At 36.4% G+C, this 17,793-nt stretch overlaps 4 protein-coding genes across 4 annotated transcripts; 3 read left to right on the forward strand and 1 right to left on the reverse strand.

Moving 5' to 3' along the window:
- Nucleotides 1-1,082: 1,082 nt before the first annotated feature.
- On the forward strand, nucleotides 1,083-6,406 carry LOC141692144 (uncharacterized). The gene is made up of 6 exons (XM_074496883.1): nucleotides 1,083-1,187; nucleotides 1,282-1,378; nucleotides 1,672-1,824; nucleotides 2,219-3,048; nucleotides 5,150-6,131; nucleotides 6,183-6,406. The coding sequence occupies exons 1-6, from the start codon at nucleotides 1,083-1,085 to the stop codon at nucleotides 6,404-6,406; spliced, it is 2,391 nt and encodes a 796-aa protein (XP_074352984.1).
- A 3,736-nt stretch (nucleotides 6,407-10,142) lies between these two features.
- On the reverse strand, nucleotides 10,143-11,243 carry LOC141692145 (uncharacterized). Its single transcript, XM_074496884.1, has one exon. It carries the CDS (start codon nucleotides 11,241-11,243, stop codon nucleotides 10,143-10,145), a length of 1,101 nt encoding a protein of 366 aa, XP_074352985.1.
- Nucleotides 11,244-13,291: 2,048 nt separating this feature from the next.
- LOC141688927 (uncharacterized) lies at nucleotides 13,292-14,764 on the forward strand. Its single transcript, XM_074493074.1, has 3 exons — nucleotides 13,292-13,470; nucleotides 13,558-13,679; nucleotides 14,306-14,764. The coding sequence occupies exons 1-3, from the start codon at nucleotides 13,453-13,455 to the stop codon at nucleotides 14,664-14,666; spliced, it is 501 nt and encodes a 166-aa protein (XP_074349175.1). The 5' UTR covers nucleotides 13,292-13,452; the 3' UTR covers nucleotides 14,667-14,764.
- A 689-nt stretch (nucleotides 14,765-15,453) lies between these two features.
- LOC141693921 (uncharacterized) lies at nucleotides 15,454-17,720 on the forward strand. The gene is made up of 4 exons (XM_074499108.1): nucleotides 15,454-15,572; nucleotides 15,870-15,928; nucleotides 16,354-16,648; nucleotides 17,448-17,720. Exons 1-4 carry the CDS (start codon nucleotides 15,552-15,554, stop codon nucleotides 17,451-17,453), a joined length of 381 nt encoding a protein of 126 aa, XP_074355209.1. The 5' UTR covers nucleotides 15,454-15,551; the 3' UTR covers nucleotides 17,454-17,720.
- Nucleotides 17,721-17,793: the final 73 nt, after the last annotated feature.

Consider the following 17,793-nt stretch of genomic DNA (forward strand, 5'->3'; position numbering starts at 1 on the left):
GGTGGCAACCCGGGTGATGCGAGATTCATGGAGGTAGATGGTAAGATTTGCGAGATTGGTGGAGATGCTGGTGGAATTCTGGTTAGGCAGCGGGATTTGAGGGAACAGAAAACAGGAAAGAGTTTGAATTTGAATGACAAATAAACAAATGAGGATATGAGAGAGGAGTATAACGAGTTTCCTTCCGATAATGTAGTGATGGATATGAAAAGAAAGCGGGTTGACAATACGGAGAGTGAGGCTAAAGATGAGCTGTATAATATGCAGATAAGTGGAAATGAACAGAATGTTGGGCCAAAAAACTTGATACCCGCCAAAGATTATGAGTATCCTTTCGTGGAACTGTCGTGGGCTGGCCAACCCACGGATAGTCAGACTTCTGTTGGATATTGATCAACAGTATAGGCCCAGTCTCAATTTCTTGAGTGAGACTCTAGTTAAACATGATACGGTGCAAAAGGTTACTAAACAATCAGGATTTGCTGGATGTTATGCAATTGATGTTCAAGTTCATTCAGGAGGGATTGCTTTGTTATGGAGGAACGATGTAGCAGTTCATATTACAAATAGTTGTAGGAATTTTATAGATTTTGAAGTAAGTAATGAGCAGCTAGGGAGATGGCGATATACTAGATACTATGGTTTTCCAGAGAGGGCGAGAAGAATGGAGGCTTGGAATATGCTTAGGGAATTATCTATAGCTTCAGAATTACCGTGGTGTATCCTGGGCGACTTTAATGATATTGTTTCGTTGGAAGAAAAGAGGGGAGGAAAACAGCAACCAAGAAGGTTAATGGAAGGCTTTTGGGATGCGATAATGGATTCTGGGTTGCATGATTTGGGTTTTACTGGAGATATATTTACTTGGGAGAGATCTAGAGGGACGGATAAATGGGTTCAGGAGATATTGGATCGTGGGATGGCAACACAACAATGGGGGAATATGTTCTCGTCAAATCATTGTTCTATTAATGGAAGGCTTTTGGGATGGGTTGCATGATTTGGGTTTTACTGGAGATATATTTACTTGGGAGAGATCTAGAGGGACGGATAAATGGGTTCAGGAGATATTGGATCGTGGGATGGCAACACAACAATGGGGGAATATGTTCCCGTTAGCAGATGTTACAGTCTTAGAGGTAACAACTTCTGACCACCTACCGTTAATGTTGCAGTTGCATAAAAAAGTATTTGAAAAAAGACGACGCAAATTTAAATTTGAAAATATATGGATTGGAGAGAGAGAATGTAGAAATATAGTGTAATGAGTGCTGGAGGCAGGATGGTGAACGAGATTTGATGGAGAAAATTATGAGTTACTCGTTGAAACTGGAGGAATGGGGCGGGGGCTTGATTCGTGAGATGAAGGTTCAGATAGGCAAGTATAGAAAAGAAATACAGCGTTACGATCTAGGAAAGATACATTTGGAATCCAAAAGTATGATGCAGCACGGTGGCAGTTCATGAGATTGTTAGAGAAGCAAGAAATTTTTTGGCGTCAAAGAGCCAAACAGTTTTGGTTAAGGGAAGGTGATATAAATGGTAGTTTTTTCCATAAGTATGCAACCACTCGAAAAGAGCATAACAAAATCAAGAAACGGAAGGATAAACATGGGGAGTGGAAAGAATAGAACGCTGAAATTCAAGAGGTTATTACTGAGTATTTTACAGAGTTATTCAGTAGTGTTAAAGATAGCATGAGATTATCTCCAAGGATTAAATTCCCGGTAATCTCAGATATACAAAAGGAGATACTGGTTAGACCTGTCGCAGATGAAGAGGTTAAAGCGGCTGGTTTTGCTATGCATTCAGATAAATCACCTGGTACTGATGGCTTAAATCCGGGTTTTTATTAGACTTATTGGGAGATAGTAGGCCAGGATGTTATTAAGTTCTGCAGGGAATTTTTTCAGAATGGAGAGCTACAGAGTGGTTTAAACCGTACAATGGTGTGTCTAATTCCTAAAGTAAAACATCCAAAAAAGGTGGTTGTGACCAATCTCATTATGTAATGTGCTGATGAGAATCCTCTTTAAAGTAATGGCGAATAGGTTAACACCAACTCTAAATGTAATTATTTCTGAGAAGCAGAGTGCATTTATTGAGGGACGACTCTTAACTCATAATGTGTTGATAGCTTACGAGGTGAACCACTACATCCGGAGGAAAACATAAGGTAAATTGGGTGTTGCTGGGTTGAATGTGGACATTTTTAAAGCGTATGATAGATCGGAATGGTCTTTTATTGAAGAGATGCTTCAGCGTTTTGAATTTCCTACATTGTGGGTTGACAGAGTAATGAATTGTGTGAAATCGATCTCGTATAGTTTTCTAAGGGATGGTGATGTGTTTGGTGAAATAATTCCCCAAAGAGGAGTACGGCAGGGAGATCCGATATCGCCATTTATGTATATCATTTGTGCAGAAGGGTTGAGTGGTATGATTAGGGTACATGAGGAATGTGGTTTATTGCACGGACGTAAGATTGCGAACAAAGCACCAAGTATCTCTCATCTTCTATTTGCATATGATTGTTACTTTTTTCTAAAAGCCAAAAAATCGGAAGCTATAACCTTAAAAAGTGCACTGCAGAGGTATGAAGTTCTATCAGGTCAAATTATCAATTATGAGAAATCAGAGGTGGTGTTCAGTCCAAATACAAATGAAGAGGATAGGATGGAGGTTTGTGAAAGTTTAGGGGTAAGACAAGTTCAAAAACCTGGAAAGTACCTCGGAATGCCTATGAATGTGGGGAGTAGTAAAACAGAGGTGTTTGGTTTTCTTGTAAATCGAGTGCAACAAAGGTTGAAAGGATGGTATGGAAATGATGTATCTCGAGCTGGGAAGATAACTTTATTGTCTTCAGCAGCTCAAACAATACCAAGTTTTTGGATGAATCTGTTCTTGATCCCAGTAACTATATGTGAAGAGGTTGAAAGGAAAATGAATGCATTTCTATGGGGGAGTGGAGGTGGTAGTAAGGGCAAATCCAAGAGTGACCATATTTTTTGGCCTAAATTTGGACCGAGACAACTCTCTATTCCAACAGTTCGGTCTAAATTTTGGTCCAAATTCATATATCAATATTTTATTCTTTCAACTATTAATATATTGTTATTTTAATGTATTGATATTAATTCACATACATATTAATTCAATTGGACGCCAAACGAATAAGATCACTTTAAGTTCAAACTTAATAAATTTATTAAATTGGAAAAACATTACACTTAAACAAGAAAATGAAGAAAAAATAATATTATATTTAATTAACTAAAAGAAAAATAACAAAGATTAAACTACCCCGAATTAGTATATTGTTCTCACAAATACTCGATTAGTGCATCTCGAAGAGCAATATGAGCTTCTTTATTTTTTATTTTTCAATACCGTCTATCAAAACCGTAGGATGCAAAAATCTTATCTTCTGCAAAAAGCTAATCAAATCTTATCATGTTTCACAAGTGACAAAAGCATTGGGACACTAAATCTTATCTTCTGTGTACAAGATAAGAAAATTTTACTTATCTCATATTCACCATTAGATGGATTTCACTACCGTTGGATGAATTACCTTTTTTTCTATAAATTGTTTTATTACCCAACTCATTCCACCATCCTCTTATCTACTTCCATGCAATTAAAAAAAATGAGTTCAGGAAATCGTAGTGTATCATACACAGTTGAGCAAGATATGCACTTAAGCCAAATTTGGCTTGACATTTCTCAAAATCCTGTTATAGGAATCAACCAATCTGGAGATCAGTTTTGGTCTCGAGTTGCAACTGCTTTTCACTCAGATCCAAGATTTTAACATCTTAATCGAACCAAAGAATCACTATGCAAGCGCATGCAAGCCATCAATGCTGCAATATCCAAACTGAAAGGTTGTGTATGCCAAGTTGAAAACCAACATCCAAGTGGTGTTTTAAATGAAGATATCGTAAGTAAACTATTAGAATTTGAATTTTAGTACTCATCTATGTTACTTATATTTTATTTCTCATCTAAGTAACTTGTATTTTGCGATGAAGAAAGCTAAATTATTTTTGAAAGACGACCCAAAATATCAAAAAGGGTTCAAATTCGGTCATGTATGGCATATACTTAAAGATTGTGAAAAATTCTCCATCCCAAACACAACACCACATGTTCAATGTCCAAGTTCAACCGATGATATTCGTCCAAATTTATCAGCATTTGATATTAATTCAACTGACGAGGAAATTGGTGCTACATCGAGCGTTCGTCCAATAGGAGTCAAAAAAGCAAAAGGAAAACGAAAACATGATGAAGGCATTTCTAAAATTATCGAACAAAATAATGTTCTTGTCGAATTAATTAAAAAAAAAGAATCAAGATTCGGAACCAAAACTATCTCTCGCGGAATACAAAGAGGAAAATAAAATTTTGTTGAAGGATTTGAACACTATATTTGATCCTAACTTACGTGAATTTTTTCGTACTGAACAGACCCGAATTATGGAAAAAAGGGCTCAACAACAAAGATCAACTTCTCAAGCTCGAGGTTCAGAAGATGAAGGTCAAGGATCACAAAATGATCATAATTATAATCAATATTATGATTATCTAGGAGGATCAAGAAATAATTTATTTGATTAAATCAATGTTTAAGTTCATATTATACTTTTGTATAAGTTGTATTTGTAATTGTTTTTTATCAAGTGTAATCTTTATTTTATTTTTAATGTATTAATAATTTAAATTAAAACAATTCATGGTGTTTAATATTTTTTTGTTAAATAACTATTATATATAAGTGAAAATTAAGAAATATAATTAAAAACTGCTTAATACATGTATATAATTACATTCAATCAACAAATTAACAAATATATAAAATATAAAAAGTTAATATTTTATAATTAAAAAGATTTAGGCCGGTGAATAGTGCTGGCCTAAATTTAGGCCGACACTATTCACTGGCCTAAATTGGAACGGGGCAATAGACCACTGTTGGGTAGATTTAGACCGAAATCGGTCCAAATTTGGGCCGATAGGCCACCGTTGGAGATGGCCTAAGGGCGTGAAGTGGATGTTGTGGAACAAGGTGTGTAGGCCTAAGTAGTTTGGAGGGTTAGGGCTTAAAGAACTGCGGAAATTTAACTTATCTATGTTGGCTAAGCAGGGTTGGCGACTACTCAAGGAAACTAATCCGTTAGATTCTACAGTTATGAAAGCGAAGTACTATCCAAAAACAAGTTTGTTAGATGCTACAGCAGGTGCAAATCCAAGTTTTGTTTGGAGAAGTATTATGGAGTCTATGGAGGTGCTTAAGGCAGGGACTAGAAGACGAATTGGAAATGGGAAAGATACAGGTGTTTGGGATGTTCCTTGGCTGCCAGATATGATTAATGGTTGTATTACAACACCAAGATATGAGCATCTTCATGAAATTAGTGTGAATAATCTAATGCAGGAAGGAGGTAATCAGTGGGACAAAGATATAGTATATGATTTGTTTCAAAGTGGAGATGCTGATTTGATTAAGCAGATTCCACTACCAATTCAAGATAAGAATGATTCTTGGCTCTGGATACTTGATGAAAAAGGGGAATATACAGTTAAAAGTGGCTATCGTTGGTTGCAAGGGGAGTTTGAAGATGTAAATAGATGTTATTGGACTAAACTGCGGGCTTTGAATCTACTAGGAAAGGTGACTAATTTCCTGTGGAGGGTATGTCGATCATGCTTACCTACAGCAAGTGCATTGATTTTAAAACGGATTAGTATTGATATTATGTGCCCCTGGTGTCATTCTAAAGCTGAAACTGATGGTCATGTGTTGTTCTCGTGTGATTTTGCGAGGACAGTATGGGCTATAGCAGGGATGGGGCAAGTTTTGCAGTGTTCATCCTATGAGTCTGCTGGTATTATAATTCGTAGAGCTTTTGATACTTTCTCAAAAGAGCAGTGTGGTCTTCTAGGGATGGTTTGTTGGAGTTTGTGGAGAAGGCGTAATAAATGGGTTTGGATCAAGGCAAACGGATCTGCTTTTGGAGTTGTTTCTGCAGCAAAACATTTACTCAGTGACTGGAGACAAGCTCAGATGATGAGTAAGGGTGAAGAACATGTGACTGCAACTCGGCACTGGGAAAAACCAAATGCAGGTTGACTCAAGATTAATGTTAATGTAGCGGTTTTCCAGGACGGTAATATAGGTTGTGGTGCTGTTGTTAGAGATGCCCAAGGACAGTTTAGGGCAGCCATGAATAAGAAGGTAGCAGGGAAGTGGAGCCCGAGAGAAGCAGAAGCTATTGGGTTCAAGGAAGCTTTGTCCTGGATAGTTAATTTAAGGTGTGAAAACTGTGTGTTTGAAACCGATTCAAAAACTCTGGTGCAGGCATGTAAGGGAGCTTCAGGTGATCCATTGTTTGGACGATAGTTGATGATTGTACTTATTTATTAAAGCACATAAATCACGTGCTAGTTCAGTTTGGTTTTCGATCTGTGAATAGGGTGGCACATGAGTTAACTCGAGCTACAAATTCTATGTCAGATTCTGGCTCCTCCTAGTTTTATATCTCATGTATTCAGTGGCGGATGTATGTGTGTACATGGTGTCTCAAGTGACACACCATTATTTTTTGGGGAAGATTACTTTTTTTTTTTACAGTTATGGTCGTCCAAGTTCATTATCTCCATCTTCTTAAATCAATTCTTTTGCTATTTCATTGTAGCTGATAACTAAAAGCAAGACATTTTAATAATTTAGAGTAATAGAGACATTATACTTCATATGTTCTTGTTTTAATATCTTTTTACTAAAATTTGATTGAATTAGTAAAAAAATGATTAATTTAACTTAAATTTAGTCAAATTTAATTTAAAAAATTAATTGAACAAAAATATTGGAGGATAACAAAAAAATATATTATACATTAATATATTGATAGTGACACACCATCCTTTAATTTCTGCATCCGCCACTGTATTAGATTGTGATATGATTTCTTAAATGCAAGTACGGTTTTATTAAAAAAAAGAGAAATGAAATGGTTATATCTATACTAATATTAAACAAACAGCGCTATCATCGGTAGACTGCCACATGGGCCTTTATACATTTTTTTTGCTAAATACCTTTATACATTTTTCTTCACCCAATATAAATTACTTATATTTTTTGGGTAATTTTTTTTTTTTGAAATAAACGTACTTGCATTAACTAAAACAAATCAGAATCCAAAACATGAAGAATAAAATCAGGAGGAGTGACATTCCACTCCCCTAAGCCTGACTCAGACAATGCGGTTTTTGCTAATACATCAGCTACATAATTCGCAGACCTAAACACAAACTCTACTAGCACATTCTCCAGGTGCTTCAATAAAAAAACACAATCTGCAACTATTGTGTTAAAATAAGCTCCACCTTTTGTACCCTTACAAGCTGTCGCAAGGATCTTCGAGTCTGTTTCCACCATACAGTTAGATAACCCAGCTGTTTTAATCCATGTCAATGCTTCCTTCAAGCCTATAGCCTCAGCTTCACGAGGTGTCCAGGTACCCACAACACGATTACACTTGGCTCTAATAAACCGACCTTGTGCATCCCGTAGAATGCTTCCCACTCCAGTTCTCTCATCCTGGGTAATCGCAGCATCAACATTCATTTTAACCCATCCCACTGGTGGTTTACTCCATTTTATCCTCCCTTCCCCTATCTGTTGTCTCCTTGTATCTCCCTTTCTTGCCTCTCTCCAGTCAACCAATAGGTTGTTAGCTGCAGCCTTCACACCAAACAATGACCCATTTGCCTTATCCCAAACCCATTTATTCCGTCGATTCCACAAACTCCAGCAGTACATACCTATTTGTACACACTGATCTCTAGTAGCTACTGCAAATGCATTACTCAGAACCTCACCAGCTGTTACACTCACTGCCATTTGAAGCATATGTTCCAGTCCAGTATTTGTCCAAGTTGTTCTCGCGAAATCACATTCAAACAAAACATGCTTATCAGTCTCTATAGCACTATGGCACCATGGACATTGATTACTAACCTCAACTCTTCTCGTAGTAATTGCCTGATTTGTAGGTAACCACCCTTTACATACTCTCCACAAGAACATAGTAACCTTTCTTGGTATTTGAAGTGACCATAATTTATTCCAAAATCTCGCCCATCCATCATTTCGATCCCCCTGCAAATCTCTGTAACAGCTCTTCACTGAAAACTCTCCATTTTCTTCTAAGAACCAGAACCAGGAGTCCTCCTTATATCTCATTGGGATTGGTATTCTCGTAATAAGTTTTCTGTCACGCTCATTACAAATATCATTAAGCACGTCATAGTCCCAACCATTATGTTCTTCATTCATCAAACTCTGTACTGTAGCTTCTCTTAATTCGTCTGGCATAGTAGTAGTGAGAAAACCATTTTCAAGACATGGTAGCCAAGGTACTTGCCATACTCTCGTACTTGCCCCATCTCCAATCCTCCTCATACTCCCTTTCACAACTATCTCCTGCGACTCCAGAATACTACGCCACATATAACTAGGATTTATTCCAATACTCGCCTCAACAAAATCCTTACCTGGGTAATATCTTGCTTGCATAATGTCTGACACCAATGGATTTGCTCTCGTTAAGAGACGCCACCCCTGCTTCGCTAACATGGTTGTGTTAAACTGTTTGAGACTTCTCAGACCTAAACCTCCACCTGCTTTTGGCGCACACAATTTATCCCATGAAGCCCACCTTATTCCTTTACCATTTCCCCCGTGTCCCCAGAAAAAGCCATTCATTTTCTTTTCTATGCCATCACATATCGAGCTTGGGATCGAAAACAAACTCATCCAGAAATTCGGTATAGCTTGCGCTGCTGACTTCAACAAAACCAGTTTACCTGCTTTTGAGATACCCTTATTCCCCCACCCCTGCAATTTTTGATGCACTCGACCTTGCAAATCACCAAACACCTCAGTTTTATTTTTACCAATATACATTGGCATACCAAGGTATTTACCAGCTTTTTTAACCTCCGGAATTCCAAGTTGCAGACAAACCTTCTCCCTATCCTCTCGAGTAGTGTTTGGACTAAAACAAACATTAGACTTCGTATAATTAATGGCCTGACCCGAGATTCTTTCATATCTCTCCAAAATACCTTTCATACTTTTTGCCTCCACTTCTTGTGCTCGTATAAATAGGTAGCAATCATCTGCAAAAAGCAGATGCGATATCGTTGGTGCATTCCTAGCCACTCTACATCCATGGATCAAACCCATTTCTTCATTTCTTCGGATTATGGCACTTAAACCTTCCGCACAAAGAATATAAATATACGGCGATATTGGGTCACCCTGTCGAATCCCTCTCTGTGGTTTCACCTCCCCAAAAACTTCCCCATTACGGACAAATCTATACGTAACTGATGTAATACACCTCATTATTCTATCTACCCATTTCTGATCAAACCCAAAATTACACAGCATACTCTCTATGAATGCCCACTCAAGTCTATCATATGCTTTTGAAACATCCAATTTAACTCCTGCCACCCCATTCTTTCCTTGAGTCTTTCTCCGAATAAAATGATTAATCTCAAAAGCAATCAATGCATTGTCAGTGAGTAACCTTCCTTCAATAAAGGCGCTTTGTCTATCTGAAATTATATCCGGCAAACATTTCTTCAGCCTATTCGCCATAACCTTTGACACAATACGCATTAGAACATTACACAATGAGATAGACCTCAAATCAGACATTTGTTGTGGTTGCTTGACCTTGGGTATCAAACAAACAACAGTCCGATTGATCTCCTCCGATAACTGTCCCTTATCAACAAAATCCTTACATACTCCCACTACATCCTCCCCAATTATATTCCAATATACCTGGAAAAAAGCCGGATTAAACCCATCTGGACCTGGTGATTTATCCGGGTGCATACTAAACACTGCTTCTTTAACCTCTTCACTTGTCACTGGTAAAATTAGCTCCTTATTTTGCTGATCAGATACTCTCAAAATGTTCTCTCGTTCTGTCAACCCAGCCTCCCCACCCCCCATTGTTTTGTACAACTCTGAAAAGTAATCAGTAACAACTTGCTGAATGCCCTCATTGTCTTCTTGCCATTCCCCATTTGCATCTTTCAGCCTCTGTATACTATTATTTTTTTTTTCTTACCGACGCAAACTTATGAAAGAACCGAGAATTTGCATCTCCTTCTTTGAGCCGGAACTGTTTTGCCCGTTGCTTCCAAAACACTTCTTGCTTTTCTAACAAACCCAAATACTCCCATCTGACATCATTATATTCATTCAATCCTTGACCATCTCTTCTTGAACGCAGCTTTCTCATCTTTACCCTACACATATTCAGTTTTGCACGAATCTCCTGAACCATTCCACCTCCCCATTCTTCCAACTTAGCACAACATAATAAAAGCTTTGACATTATATCTGCTCCTTCCCTCCCATTCCAGCAATCCTTGACAATATTAAAACATTCATTCTCTTTTATCCACATATTCTCAAAGCGAAATCTTCTTACTTTTGGCATAAAAATTCTCCTATTCAAGTATAGATATAACGACAAATGATCAGAAGTTGTGACATCTACTACTCGAACCTCTGCTTGTGGAAATAAATCCTTCCAAGCTTGTGTAGCCATACCCCTATCCAGCCTCTCCTGAACCCAACTACTACTCCCTCTCGACTTCTCCCAAGTAAACTTATCTCCAATGAAACCTAAATCACTTAATTCACATCTATCACTAGCGTCAGAAAAACCCTCCATAAGCCATCGTGGTTGGACTCTCCCCCCCTGCTTCTCATCCCTGCTCACAATATAGTTAAAATCTCCAATAATACACCATGGTAGTGAAGATTTACCTGCCAAATCTTCTAACATATTCCATGATTCACGTCTCCTTCCTCTTTCCGGGAACCCATAATAACCTGTGTATCTCCATCGACCAATCTGCTCATTTACCACTTCAAAATCAATATAATTATGACATACATCCCTCACAGTGACACCTCCCTCTGTTTTCCAAAACAAAGCTAAACCCCCTCCATGCCCTTGAGCATCTACAGCACAGTAATCAGCAAACCCTATATCTTTACATATTTTTTCGATTTTTTCTTTTTTGACTAAAGTCTCCGACAAAAAAACTAAATTGGGCCGTAATTGTTGGATGATTTCTTTAAGAAATCGAACTGCCCGTGGTTGGGCCAAGCCACGACAGTTCCAAACTAAGAAGCTCATAATTCTCGGTGGGCCTGGAATCCAGAGCCCACCCCTTGCAAGTTTTTTAGCACATGTACTAGATTCTCCATACTCCCATCTGTAATCATATTATCAGGCCCAATATCTCTTTTGTCTTGGTCCAATTCAATCCGTCTACGTTTTGGATCCACTACTACATTTGCATTAGTTCCATTCCCGCTCAAATTCATTTCATAATTTGCGTCCTCATATGGCTCCTGATTTCCAGTGGTAATTATAACAACTCCCTTATCCCCACCTTTCTCTCGCACAATACCAGCATTTTCCTCAAATCTCTCCGTGTTTTCCTCATGCCTACCCGTTGATGGATTTCCTACTGCACCGCCGTACTCCGTCCATCGTCCTCCTCCATCCATATTCCTCAACCACCTAGCCCCCGCTCCGATTTTAATATTACGATTTGGTGCTCTTAGCCAAACCCCGTATGCATGTTCAATTTCCATATCTGGGTTCTCATAAACAATACCACACTCCCTCTCTATATGGCCTATTAATCCGCAAACAAAATAGAAATTACCCATTCTCTCATATTTAAAATTTATCCAGCTCCATGCTCCCCCTTCTCTTTTGATTTTCATACGACGTTTTAACGGTTTATGAATATCCATTGTGACACGAATCCGGACATACGCCTTCCATGCTCCTTCAAAATTTGCAGGATCTGATTTTACATACTTACCAATATATTCTCCCACCCCTTTAGTATATTCTCAGATATAAAACCCTGTGGTACGTCGTAAATCTGAACCCATATATCGATCTCATTCAACTGCAACGCCTGTGGATCTCCCATCTCCTCCAGTTGCTTATACACCAACATGTTTTGCTCAAATGACCATGGCCCTCCTTCAATTACTTTTCGTAGATCCATGACATGATAGAATACAAAAGAGTATTTATATCCCCCTAGGTCATGTACCTCCATTCCTTCCCTACGCCGCCATATAGAGGCAAACAAGTTCTGCATAGCTTGAAAGTTGATACTCCTGTCCGTCGTGAATTTGCCCACCAATACAAACGTTTTCTTCTTCTCCTTTATCTCTCCAACCCCCACAACAAATCCACTCTCATCAGCATCCTCAATGGATAAATTAGCATAAAGTTTCTCCAAACCAAGTTTCTTTTGTTGACTCATAACTTTGTGTTCGTGAAAAATGATTGTGTATGGTTTAACTCAATTGAAATGAAAAAGGACTGAAAGAAAAGATAGCATATAAACTTATAAACTTGCCACAAGGGCAAGACGACTCTGAAAAAACAGAGAGAAAAAAATCTTGTTTCGCCTTTTCGTAAGTAGATGGTGTTTATGATAATGCAAATGTAACAAGTACAGGTGAATATGTAATACTCGTTTATAATAAGTAAAGTGATGGAATCATTATAAGTACAATTAAACAAACAGCTAAGTGAGATCCATTTGGTGTAAATATAAATGCCCTTATTTGTCTGCCTTAATATGCATCTTTAAATTAAAGAAGTGGGCAGGATTATTTTTTGGGTAATTGATTACACATCCAGCAATGAGTTTTCGAACTCCTGGTCTACAACAAAGTATATAAATATTCAAATATTGCACCCACGCTTAGTTAGCTAATTAATTAACTTTCTTTACCTCCACTTCTCATTAATTACTACCTCAAACAAAATTAACTTTTTATTACTAACATCTCTCTTCTCATTAATTATTTAACTCCAGTAATTCTCTTTCTCCCTATTTTATATCTTTTTCTTTCTTTAATTATAATAATAATATTTACAAATATTTTTAAAATATTATATTTAAATATATTTATAAAAGTAAACTTAATGAAACCAGAGGAACTAATCTAGTGCGGTAATAAAAATAACCAATCGAAATATGACATTTCGTAGATATTTTTGTATTCATTCAAGAACTTTAATTATTCTAAAAATAAAGAAAATTCCCAAATCTACTATTTTTAAGCTATGATCACTCATATATGTGCTGACACATTCCCACAATTCGTCTCCCTCTCCCATTTCTAAGTTCCAACAAACTCACTACATTGAAGCCTTCCCTACAAGCAAGCAATCTTATCTGTTTTCTACTCATCACACTTGTCATCTTCTCTTTCACTTCATATATATAGGCACACATGCATACATCATAATATGTACGTGTGCATGTTTTGTGTCACAGTTTCTCTCCTGGCAACAAGTTTCAGATATGGCTTTCAAGATAGTGGTAAAGCAATATTGGATCAATGTCTATTTCTGTTGATTCCTATATATTTGTGTGTTAACACTAGAGATGTGATTTACATTTATGCAGAAGTACTGGAGATCTATGTCAAAAAATGTGAATGTGATTAATGGGCAATTTGGATCATCGGTTTCGTCATCTCCCAAAGTGGTCACTGTTTCCGATGTTGGAGATCATCAGGGACGAACAATGTAATAAGTCTCTCTCTCTCTCTCTCTCTCTCTCTCTCTCTCTCTCTCTCTCTCTCCCCTCTCTCTCTCTCTCGCCCCCTCCCTCTCTCCCTCTCTCTCGCCCCCTCCCTCTCTCCCTCTCTCTCTCTCCTGGTTAATATGATCTCTTCAATGCATGTGTATGGATAAAAATTGCTAAACAAGGACGAAACACACGTACTAGCACAGGCATTTGCATGTTTTCTCCTTTTTTCTTAACCTTCCAAAGATTTAAATTTGTACAACAAAAAATAGAGTCAGTTCCGACCACTATAAATTTGATCGAATCCCTTCAAAATCGAGCACGGTCAGTTCTGACTCAGTTTCTAATAGTGATATATAAAATTTCCAGAGCCTATAATAGTATGAGTAGTGCTAGGTATACAGAATTTTGTACAAAAAATTTTGTACAGAATGACATGACAATTGATGCGAGGTGTTTTAATTAGGTTTGTTGATGTGAATATATGGGGTCATTTCAATTAAAACACACCACATATCATTATGTACAAAATTTTGTACACAATTCTGTACACCAAACATTTTCCTAGTATAGTTTTCGAACTCAAAAATGTTCTGTCATGGTCCAAAAATTCATGTAATTGTAGGAAAGGAGGAGCTAGAAGAGGGAAGCTTGTACTTGAGCTATTGCCATTGATGGGAATAGTGTTTGGAGCGGTGGGAATGGGGATTCACACAGCATATCATCAACTAGTTCATTCTCCTGCAGTTAAAATCTCCAAAGAGAACAGATCTTCCTTGTGGGAATTGGACCGTCCCCAGCAGATCAGACATTCCGGTGATAAATTTGTCAACAGATCTTTTTTCCGAAAATTCGGCAAGATTCATCATCAGCCTGCAGCCTCTTCCGGCAGCTCTAGCTCTCAACGGAAACCTACTTATACTACTAGTAGTTACATAAGTACTGCTACTACGACAACTACTGATAAATTAGTTAATAAGATTTAGAACTTTGGCTTTTCCATACCTGTAATTTGTAACTTTTGGTACTCTAGTTAATTATTTTTTTAGTATTTATTTTTGTAATTCTAAAATTTAATATGCAATCATGCTTGCAAGTGTTTTTTTATAATAATGTTGAGTAACGAGTTCATCCAAAATCACTCATGACATATTTGATCTTATAGAATAAACGTAAATTAATAGTTAACTGCTTACTATGAATAGTGTCAGAAGTCAAAAGAGGAGAAGTTTTATGAGACTGAGGGAGTAAGATATATGTATCAGCACATCAATCACTTTTAGTTTTGTGTACATCGCATCGATCAGTTTTATTTTCGCATTTTAATCGTGAGATATGATCAAGATAATATACAAAACAAAACTCATATCGATCAGTTTTATTTTCATATTTTTAAGAATGTGAGTACATACAAAAATTAAATTTTTCATAAACCGAATTAGTCATACTTTACACTATAATTATTAACTAATGATTAAATAGAAACACCTCAAACAGAAAATTTAGCTAAATTTTAATCAAAAAAAATTCAGTAATTGGCTACTTTAATTTGACAATTGTTAAATGTCATCTCTAACATCTATTCTGCATCTGATACATCCACACAAATCTCCCTCTATTTATATTCAGGTACCTGCAGGTAGCAACAGAAAACATAATTTTCGAAATTTCATACCAACACTTGTCATCTACTAAGTCTCTGTCGCCTATACAATTGCATGTAGAATAGTTCCTTCATTTTCGTTTCTGCATAACAGATATATAAATGTAGCTGTACCCTTTGGCTCTTCCACAAATTCATGCTTATTGTTGGTTAATTTTGAATTATACTTTTTACTTCTCGTACAATTGTTAAAATTCAAGTTTTGAATATGGCTTCCACCTGGGCAGCGGTAAGAAAACGTATCTCTGACTCTGATTTCAGAATTGATTTTAATGGTGTTATAATAGTGTGATATGTTGAGAACTGTTTAAACGTGAGAATTCGAAAGTGTAAAATTAATATTACTTTGCATCGTTTTCATATTTTCAACATTGTATTGTTGTGTCGTGTTCAATATTACATATTTTTCATATTTTCAATATTATGATATTTAACTGTAAAATAATATTGTTTTTGCTATTCTCACGAGTTTTTCATAAAAAGCGACATTATATTGTGATGATAATAATTTTCAACACATTTATAGAAATACTGGAGATCATTTTTCGGAATGAAGACTGCGATGGCCTCTGCCGATGCTACAAGGTACGCGCAAACTAAAACCGAAACATTTAAAATTTGGAAAATGCTTGATATACAGAATTGTGTATAAAATTTTGTACATAATAACATGTGGTGGGTTTTAATTGGAATGAGTCATTTTTATTCACATCAACGAGCTCAATTAAAACATCCCACATCAGCCCGCAAGGGTTGGCTCAGTTGAGTTGATTAAAGAGGGGATAACTATCCTCTTGGTCACATGTTCGAAACCCACGAGAGGAGAATTTATGATTACGTCTCCTGAGTTAGAGCTTGTCGGTTCAATGCGGTGTAACTGCGTGTATCTCACATCAATTGTCATGTCATTCTATATAAATTTTTATACACAATTCTGTACACCTAACATCACTCTCAAACTTCGGTAGCACATGCAATTACACTAACAACTGCAACATTCTGTGTGACAGCAAAACTGGATTTAAAGGATACCAAATGGGCACACAAAATGTGAGCCTTGGAGTGGTAACATTAGGAATCTGCATCAGTGTAGGGGTGGGCATGAGCACAGCATTTCAGCATCTAGCACATTCTCCGGGGGTGAATTTGTCCAAAAAGAAAAGACTAAGTTTCCCGGAGCTTGATCTTTCCAGTGAAGTCATGGCATCAGCTGGTAAAAAGTATGGTATCTGCAAGAAACTGGGTCAGCTCAATTACAACTTTATTGGACAACAATCTAATGCAGCTTCGCCTAATCCCTACCAGGTAATAATCTGTCGCAACCTATCTTATATATACTCCCTCCGTCCCTGATTGTTTGACACGTATTTTAAGACTATTATAAAATATAATTTCTATAATTTATTTTTATTTATTTAAAAAAAAATTAAATATTATATTTTTATTTTAAAAGAATATATTTAAGATTATTTAGGCAATTATGTTTTGCGTAAACCTTAAAACGCGTACCGGTTCCCCGTCCACAATGTAAAGAATATAGGGGAACCGAGGGAGTAATGATATTTGTACCGGGCAAGGGAGATATGTTTCAAGTAAATAATTTTTTTGCTTATAAGAGGAGGGTATCTCTCCGAATTTACTCCGTGTCCTTCAAAGTAAAAGTTTCTTTCAATACCTACGCTATATTATTTTGTAATAATTTTGGTACTAATTTGGTATCCTAGTATTACTCATAAGTCATAAATCAAACATCAATGTATAATTTATTTATTTTTTGCTAAATACAGTAAAACATCGATAAATGAATATTTGCTTAACGAATTATCTCGATAAATGAATACTACTATTTTTTTTGTCCCAACATAATAGAGACAATATAGTTTTGATTTGAATAAATGAATAATCTCGATTAACGAATAAAATATTTTGATTTTAAATATATTTATTTACTTAAACCATAAACATCAATGTGTAATTATACACGCCGACATCTTGTAAAAATCAAAACACATGTAAATATAATATATTAGTTTCTCCTTTTATAATTCTTTTTTAAAATTAGCAGACTAGCTGATTTTTTTATTTATTGCCTGCATGAATGAAGATGTAGAGAAGTGGAAGCTTAAAATTGAGCAACCCCAAGCCCCGAGCTCCTGCAACTGCATGCTAACCCGTTAATGATTTTCTTCATTTGTATATATATTTATTATTTTACTTTCAACTCTGTTTAATAAATGTTTGTATGTAATTAAATAATAGCAATTAAGTAACTGAGAGGCCGCCAGTTGCCTTTTTCTTGTAAATAAGTGGTGTATTTTTTTGGCTAATTTTGGTTTGTTTTGATTTTTTAAATAAATGAAAGTAGTATACATTCAAAATAAAAGTAACATGCATGACTAATTATTTATTTTGAAAGTACAGAGTTAAGCACAAATTTACGATTAAAAGGA

The sequence above is a fragment of the Apium graveolens genome, chromosome 10 (genome assembly GCF_009905375.1).
Source record: "Apium graveolens cultivar Ventura chromosome 10, ASM990537v1, whole genome shotgun sequence".
Lineage (NCBI taxonomy): Eukaryota > Viridiplantae > Streptophyta > Magnoliopsida > Apiales > Apiaceae > Apium > Apium graveolens.

Excerpts from the sequence above, each read along its gene's own strand:
- LOC141688927 (XM_074493074.1), top strand. Across the intron at positions 13,680-14,305 it reads GATCATCAGGGACGAACAAT|GAAAGGAGGAGCTAGAAGAG; the intron begins GTAATAAGTCTC and ends ATGTAATTGTAG.
- LOC141693921 (XM_074499108.1), top strand. The coding sequence starts at position 15,552 with ATGGCTTCCACCTGGGCAGCG. Across the intron at positions 15,573-15,869 it reads TGGCTTCCACCTGGGCAGCG|AAATACTGGAGATCATTTTT; the intron begins GTAAGAAAACGT and ends ACACATTTATAG. Across the intron at positions 15,929-16,353 it reads GCCTCTGCCGATGCTACAAG|CAAAACTGGATTTAAAGGAT; the intron begins GTACGCGCAAAC and ends TCTGTGTGACAG.
- LOC141692145 (XM_074496884.1), bottom strand. The coding sequence starts at position 11,243 with ATGAGCTTCTTAGTTTGGAACTGTCGTGGCTTGGCCCAACCACGGGCA.
- LOC141692144 (XM_074496883.1), top strand. The coding sequence starts at position 1,083 with ATGGCAACACAACAATGGGGGAATATGTTCCCGTTAGCAGATGTTACA. Across the intron at positions 1,825-2,218 it reads GCATTCAGATAAATCACCTG|CGTATGATAGATCGGAATGG; the intron begins GTACTGATGGCT and ends ACATTTTTAAAG. Across the intron at positions 3,049-5,149 it reads GACAACTCTCTATTCCAACA|GGTTGGCGACTACTCAAGGA; the intron begins GTTCGGTCTAAA and ends TTGGCTAAGCAG.